This window comes from Notolepis coatsorum (genome assembly GCF_963971535.1).
Source record: "Notolepis coatsorum genome assembly, chromosome: 5".
In the NCBI taxonomy this organism is placed as follows: domain Eukaryota; kingdom Metazoa; phylum Chordata; class Actinopteri; order Aulopiformes; family Paralepididae; genus Notolepis; species Notolepis coatsorum.
In genome coordinates, this window is record NC_140169.1 from 137,191,805 (window position 1) to 137,199,883 (window position 8,079).

Genomic DNA, 8,079 nt, shown 5'->3' on the forward strand with positions numbered 1-8,079 from the left:
GATCCAGAAAAGGAGACCGGTTTTGTGGGGAAAACAATATTTTGATTCCCACGAAAACCATAAAGAAAAGAAAAGAAAAAAAAATACGAAAAGGCTTTGCTCTCCTCGTCAATTTGGAACCCGAGGATCTGTTCTGTTTTTTGGGGGCAGAGAGAAGATAGATGGAGGGAACGGAGAAGGAAAAATGAGTGCATGTTTTGGCCGGCGGTCGGATTGTTTATATGGGGAGGATATAGCATCGCCTCAGCGTCCCTCCGGACCCATAAAAACCATGTGTTTGAGAAACAACAGAAACTCAAGAAGAGGGAGAAGGAGGAAGGGAGGAGGGGAGGAGTCGAGAGAAAGAAGGGAGCTAGGAAGGAGACGGAAAAGGAAGGAGGCATCGAGGAGGCATTGTCAACGGTTTGCTACTGTACGTGTCCCAGAGTTCTTTGTATGCGGAAAAAACCCTGCAAACCCACATCCCGGGTGAAAATGTTTACATTTTTATTTTTAATGTGCAGGTGGTGGGAGTGGTTAGGGGTTGTTAGGTTTATAAACAACTTTTAAGGTTAACATTATGACAACTTGCGGGTTTTTGCCAACTGGGTTTCCCAGGCCCAGCACCGTGAGGGCATCTACTCTCTCCTGGAAACATCCCTCCACGTCGTGGGAACCAGAGTCGCAGCTGGAACGGATGGGAGTCAATTAACCCGTCACCGGGAAATCTGTCTTCAACGTGTCACATCTCACCATCTGTAATGAATATCGGCTGATTAGTTGACAAACGCATACTGAAAAGTTTGCTACCGGCACCATGTGTTTGTATTGTGTGTATTCAAAAGAACATCCACCGGCGGTACCATGACATGTGATTTATCGCCTGCTGGCAGAAAGCCAACGTTCACACTGCTCCCAATGGATTTGTTTACATTCGAAAGCTTCAACCGTGGTGGTGATGCTGCCTCGACTTCTCCTGGGAAAAGAGAGCGGGGTGCTATTTCTTTGGTTTTTCCCCCATATAGCCAACACAAGTTCTATTCAGCCCTGTGGCATCTTTTGTAGCCTCAACCTGTTAGCACATGAGACAGGCTAGTATAACAGGACAGCCATCTTTTGTAGCCTAAACCTGTTAGCACATGAGACAGGCTAGTATAGCAGCTGGACAGCCATCTTTTGTAGCCTCAACCTGTTAGCACATGAGACAGGCTAGTATAACAGGACAGCCATCTTTTGTAGCCTCAACATGTTAGCACATGAGACAGGCTACTATACTGTAGCATGACAGCCATCTTTTGTGTGTTTGAGAGTGGGAGGCAAACCATTAAAATGTGTGAATGCTCTCTTTCTGTGGATTGCTATTGCAGAATGTATAGGCTGTGTGTGTGTATGTGTGTGCGCGTGTGTGCGCGTGTGTGTGTGTCTGTTCTACATGTGTCATTCATTATTATTATATATTCAGAAACGGGCCATGCTTTGAAATTATGTCAGTTCTAGGCTCCAGATGGCCACAAATGTGCGTGTGTGTGCGCGTGCATGTGCGTGTGTCCAGAGCATGTGGGAGTATAAGAGCCTTTAATTGTAAACCCGGTGTGATGGGAGCTGTCGTCCAGTTCTGCGATCACTGGATAGTGCTGACCTGGGGGTGCGGGCCGTGGTACTGATCTAGAATCGGCTTCAGCCTGTTGATTTTAACAAGGTCATGAAGACAAGCGGTCCGGGTCACTTAACCCAGATCAGCATTCGGTACAGGGCTCAGATACCAGGCTAACAAAGGGTATCTGGTATCGGGAGACATTCCACAACACTAGAACCTGGACCCCAAGAGCCGAGTGTGACGTGTCAGAGATCGAGACGTGACTTTCTGACATGAAAAGACGTTATAGAATCTCTCTTAAGTCCAATGGTGAAAAATGTATTATATATCTCACTCATATTTGCCCAGTGAATATAGATGCATCCCTAGTGGTTGATTTGTTTGTTTCCACATCCATTCTATCAACAAAACATCTGATCGTAAGAAAGACAGTAGGGCCTTGATGTGGTGCCGGTTCCCCCAGTGTGGACTCTCCTGGGCCGCAGGAAGGGCCCGGCGCCCATCAATACACAGCGGTGACTCACTCACAAGCACGCACACACACACACACACACACACACACGCGCCTCGATCTGACATACACTTCAAAACCCACCTCTCCTTACGCAACACAGTGACGGAGGTCCCTTTGTATTTGTGATGAATGAGTCTTTGTGTGTGTCTCTCTCTCTCTCTCTCTCTCTCTCTCTCTCTCTCTCTCTCTCTCTCTCTCTCTCTCTCTCTCTCTCTCTCTCTCTCTCTCTCTCTCTCTCTCTCTCTCATGTACAGTACACACACACACACACACACACACCACACACACACCACAGTGAGAACAATAGAAACATCAATGGTAACTGTTGCCGTGTGTTATTAATATGTTGCTACCTGGGGCCTTTTTGAATGAGCACCAGCAGCTCCTCCCGGCTCAGGTGCTTCGTTCCCACAGCGGTGCTCCCGAAGCAGCGACTGTTTATATTGCAGCACGATTAGCAGCAGCCCCCCCGACTCAATGGGTGGTTTATCTAAATCAATGTGGTTGAACTTAATGAAAGCTATTTGTATTGGCAAATGAAAAAAAAAGAATATAACAAATCAATATTGATGGCAGGCATTGTTTGAGTAATTGCTTTGGAATGATTTTGATCACGTGACTCATCACACAATCTCCCTCTCTCTCTCCCTCTCTCTCTCTCTCTCCCTCTCCCTCTCCCTCTCCCTCTCCCTCTCCCTCTCCCTCTCTCTCTCTCTCTCTCTCTCTCTCTCCCTCTCCCTCTCCCTCTCCCTCTCCCTCTCCCTCTCCCTCTCCCTCTCCCTCTCCCTCTCCCTCTCTCTCTCTCTCTCCCTCTCCCTCTCCCTCTCCCTCTCCTCTCCCTCTCCCTCTCCCTCTCCCTCTCCCTCTCCTCTCCCTCTCCCTCTCCCTCTCCCCCTCTCCCTCTCCCTCTCCCTCTCCCTCTCCCCCCTCTCCCTAATGCAGAATTCCATCCGGCACAACCTGTCCCTCCACAGCCGCTTCATCCGCGTCACCAACGAAGGGACGGGGAAGAGCTCCTGGTGGATGATCAACCCGGAGGGGGGCAAGGGCGGCAAGGCCCCCCGGCGCCGGGCCGTCTCCATGGACAACAGCAACAAGTACACCAAGTCGGCGCGCGGCCGCGCCGCCAAGAAGAAGGCGGCGCTGCAGGCGGTGGCGGCGCCGGGGGCCGGGGGGGAGGGGGGCGGCGCCGAGAGCCCCTCGGGCCTGTCCAGGTGGCCCGGGAGCCCCACCTCGCGGAGCAGCGAGGACCTGGACGCCTCCTGGACGGACTTCCGCTCGCGCACCAACTCCAACGCCAGCACGCTGAGCGGCCGCCTGTCGCCCATCCTGGCCAACCCCGAGCTGGACGAGGTGCCCGACGACGAGCCCCCGCTGTCGCCCATGCTCTACTCCAGCCCCGAGGGGGGCAGGACGCTGTCCCCCAGCGAGCCCCCCGCGCCCAGCGGCAGCAAGGCCCCGCCGCCGGCCGAGCTGCCCCGCCTGGCCGACCTGGCGGGCACCATGAACCTGAACGACGGCGGGCTCACGGCGGACCTGATGGACGAGCTCCTGGACAACATGAACCTGGTGCCCACCACCACCACCACCGCCACCACGGCCCAGGCCCCCCCGCGCGGCGGCGGCGGCGCCTCCCCGGGGTTCATCAACTTCGCCTCCAAGCCCACCAACGGGCTGGGCCCTCCTTCTTCCCCCAGCAGCCCCTCCCCCGCCTCCTCCTCTGCCTCCGCCTCTCCCTCCTCCGGCGCCGGCGGCGGGGTGAACGGCTACAGCAACTCCATCTTCGGGCCCCCGCCCTCCTCGCTGCGCCCGTCGCCCATGCAGACCATCCAGGAGAACAAGCAGACGTCCTTCTCCTCCATCTCGCGCTTCGGCAGCCAGACGCTGCAGGACCTGCTGAGCGCCGACGGCCACAGCAGCCACAGCGACGTGATGATGACCCAGTCGGACCCGCTGATGTCGCAGGCCAGCGCCGCCGTCGTCATCTCCCAGAACTCCCGGCGGGGCCTCATGCTCCGCAGCGACCCCATGATGACCTTCGGGACCACCACGGGCGGCGGGGGCCAGCTGCTTCTTCAAACCAACAACCACAACCAGAGGGGCACGAACGGGGGGCTGAGCCTGGCCAACGAGGCCAACAGCCTGGCCAGCGTCAAGCAGCAGCTGCTGCTCAACTCGCCGCTGCTGGGGGGCGGGGGCGGGGGCAACGGCTCGTCCTCCTTGATGCAGATCGACTCCTCCATCTTCCTGAACGGGACGCTGGGCGGCTGCCAGGACCGCTTCCCCCGCCGACCTGGACCTGGACATGTTCAACGGCAGCCTGGAGTGCGACATGGACTCCATCATCAGGAACGAGCTGATGGACGCCGACGGCCTGGACTTCAACTTCGACTCGCTGGTGAACATGAACGGAGTGGGCAACTTCCCCGGCGCCAAGCAGACCTCTCACAGCTGGGTGCCCGGCTGACGGGGCCCCCGACGCCCCCGGCCCGGCCCCGGAGAAGAGGCAGAAGAAGCAGGTGCGTTGTGATGTTGATGCGCATGTGTGCAATAATGACTTTATAAATTATTTTGAATGATTATTAATAATAAAAAAAATAAGTCATTATATATATTTTTTTTTATAAATATGTCTCCCATGTTTTATAAATAATATAATGTCACTGAAGCCGTTATCTTCATGTAGAACCTAGCATTTAAATATGATGGGAGATGGGATGTTCGCCGTCATCGATCTAACGCTGGTCCTCCTCTCCCCCCGCAGGTCTGAACTGTAAGCGCAAGAGAAGATCAGAGACAAAACGTCCTTTTTTGCCAAACCTGCCATCAGCACAACAACATAATACACAACAACCCCCTCTGTTTACAGAAGAGCGCCCCCTTGTGACCTTTACCTGTCGCTCCTACACTGAGCATGAGTGCCCCCCCCCCCCCCCCCCCCCCCCCAAAAGACACTAACATCAGCCCTCAAAGCCTCCTGTGGAACAACGAACCATGTGTAAAAAAGAAAAGAAAAACTATCACAACAAACTCATCTCAGAAATTATGCAATCTTCCTTTGACAAAGCACCAGTCGAAGTCCACTGATATCAAAGAGAGACTGCTCATCAGGGGGGGGGGGGTTTCGGGGGGGAATACGTGGGTTTAAAACTCCAGAACCTTCTTTTTCTTTGTTATCGTTAAGCCGCGCACGCGCACACGGCTCGGACCAGTTGCCATGGCGAGATGCGCGAGGGCACGTGGGCGGAGCTTAGCGACAGTAGAGGGTCAGAGGATCTAGCATTTACCGGAATACGAGGACTTCACACGGGCAAGGATGGATCGGAGTGTACAGTTCAGTTGTGTCCTGTCGCAACAAAAAAGAAAAAAGAAAGAGAGAGAGAGAAAAATGTCAAACAAAAACAAAAGTGATGTGGTGTAAATCTACTCCAGTGGTTTTCTGGGATGTGTTACGTTGAAAATCTTCCCTCTTGTTTTCACTCAGTGATTTTAAATGTTCAATGTTTGTTTTTTGGAATTTCCTGTTTTTATCATTACTGTTTCTGCATCATTACATGTCTGTATAAAAAAAAGTATTGATGTATTGATGATATGGAATAAGGAAGGAGAGAAATATCTCACTCAAAGAGCAACCACACACACACACACACATGCGTGCACACATATTACACGCACACACATTTATGCGTTTATAGGTGCACGCACAAACACATGCACACATACACACACACTTTGCCCCAATTTGAATCCAAAGCCCTTAGGAGTGTTGATTTCAAAAAGCATAACACCGTGCACTTCAGGATTTGTTGTTGTTTTTTTTCTTATCAATTTGATTGCTTTGATCAGTTCCAATTCAAACGAATTACAGTATATTGAAAATGATAACAATGCGATTAGCTGAATACTATAGAGAGATTGTTATCTTTTTGTGTGTATCTAATTGTACAAAAAAAGAAAGAAAATCAGAAGAAGAAGAAGAAGAAGAAGAAGAAGAATCATGTCTCTCTGTCGTAGATGTTTGTACGGCGTGGGGCAGCGGGGAGCTCAACAGGTGGCCAATCCTAAAAGGGTTGGAGTGCAGTTGGTTAACCCTTTCACTACCACACTACCAAAGGGTTAACCCTTTCACTGCGACAATACAGAAGGTTAACCCTTTCACTGCCACCCGACAAAAGGGTTAACCCTTTCACAACCACACGACAAAAGGTTAACCCTTTCACTACCACACTACAGACGGTTAAACCGTCTGTAGTGTGGTAGTGAAAGGGTTAACCTTCTGTAGTGTGTGGTTAGTGAAAGGGTTAATGGGGTGGGTTCTGTCGAGGTCGTTTAGCACAGCGTTATTATGTAGCCAAAATAAATACCTGTGCACCCCTACCGTTGTGAACATGTCCATACGGTAGCAGGGCGCTATCATGTAAACAGTGTTGAATCCTGGGCTGAGAGCGAGCTGTGCGTTTTTTTTTTTGTTTTTGTTTGTTTGTTTTTTTACCTCGCGACCTGCAGAGCCCAAAACTGCAGCCGCAAATTGTAGCATGGCAAGATGGAGGCAGGGTGTGGGGGCCAGTACATGTAGGCTCCTCCCTCTAGAAGCCATTTTGTTTCTTGAGCAAAACTATAAGCTATCTGTGTATATTGCCAAATTACTTGAAACAAACAGTAGGAGATGCTGGCAGCCAAATCACAACACACACACACACACACACACGTACGTGCACATGTATACATACATACAGACAGACATATACACACGTGCACCCACTCACTTACACACACACACGCACACACAACTACACACACACACACACACAGCCACACACACACATTTAGCAAAAATAAGAGCAGGGATCTGTGTTTTGCTCTGCTGTCTTCTTGTCGTGAGCTTGTGGGGTTTGTTTTTATATGCATACACTATATCATCACTCAGGGGGAGGCGGAGGCTGCCCGTTTAATAAACACAGAGTCCCATTTCTATGGTGTTTAAAACATTTGTTGGCGGGCACAAAAAATAAAAAAAAATAAAAAGTTAAGTTGTCATGAACTTGTAACCTGTGAAGTGTCGACCGTCCAGATGAAGAGGAGGAGGATGAGGAAGAGGAGCGAGGATCAAGGTCCATCGTCTTTTTTTTTCTTCTGTTTTTTTCTTTTCTCGTCGTATGAGTTTTCTTCTCCTCTCGGTGGGATTCATGAAACAACCCCCCCCCCCCCCCCCCCCGAAGACTCACACGGTGCTCACCCCCCCCCCCCCCCCCCCTCGAAGACTCACGGTGCTCCTCCAGGTTACATCCTGTATCTCATGAGTGTATGTCTGTGTGTCTGTCTGTCTGTGCATAATAATGACTATGGAGTTGTTGTCGTCTACCCCCCCCCCCCCCCCTCCCTCCCTGTTTTATTGATTTTGTCTCATGACGATATGATGTTATCCTTCATTATCCCTCATGGTGTATACAGCACAGCCCTCTGTATGCATGTATGTATTTATGCATTATGAATAGTGTGAAATGCATATATACTCACTCTATGTCCTTATATACTCATGTAGTACTTGACCCTTTGTTTTTTTTTTGTGATACCTCGGAAGGTAAAGACTAGGAGGAAAGCGAAACGCCATCACTTGCCGGATGGGAGGGAACATTTTGTTACCAGCGAATTAAAAACGTTGAACCAGATATAAAAAAAAAAAAAAAAAATGGTGGATGCCACTGTTGTTGTAGCATCTGGTGACCCTGATACCCCTTCTGTGTCTGGGGTAGCCACCGGGGGGAGGGGTCGCTCCACTGTGTAAAATATTGTACAGACGTCGTGTGTATTTCACCAGAGGAGTGACTGCGTGTGTGTGTGTGTGTGTGTGTGTGCGCGCGCGTGCATGGCTGGGTAGATGACTCACTGTGCTACCTGTTTAGTGCATGACCTATAGCTGTAGCCCCTTAACGCTAGATTTTCACCAACAGCGACAAGCTATTGACAAAGATCCCATTTGTTTACCTGT

At 50.7% G+C, this 8,079-nt stretch overlaps 1 protein-coding gene across 1 annotated transcript in view; it reads left to right on the forward strand.

Moving 5' to 3' along the window:
* The window catches only part of foxo3b (forkhead box O3b), a 13,345-nt gene extending 6,283 nt beyond the window's left edge, over nt 1–7,062 (forward strand). Inside the window, 3 exon segments of the mRNA XM_084315387.1 lie at nt 3,033–4,373; nt 4,375–4,609; nt 4,855–7,062. Of these exon segments, the coding sequence (XP_084171513.1) occupies nt 3,033–4,373; nt 4,375–4,557 (1,524 nt within the window). The 3' untranslated portion in view covers nt 4,558–4,609; nt 4,855–7,062.
* Nucleotides 7,063–8,079: the final 1,017 nt, after the last annotated feature.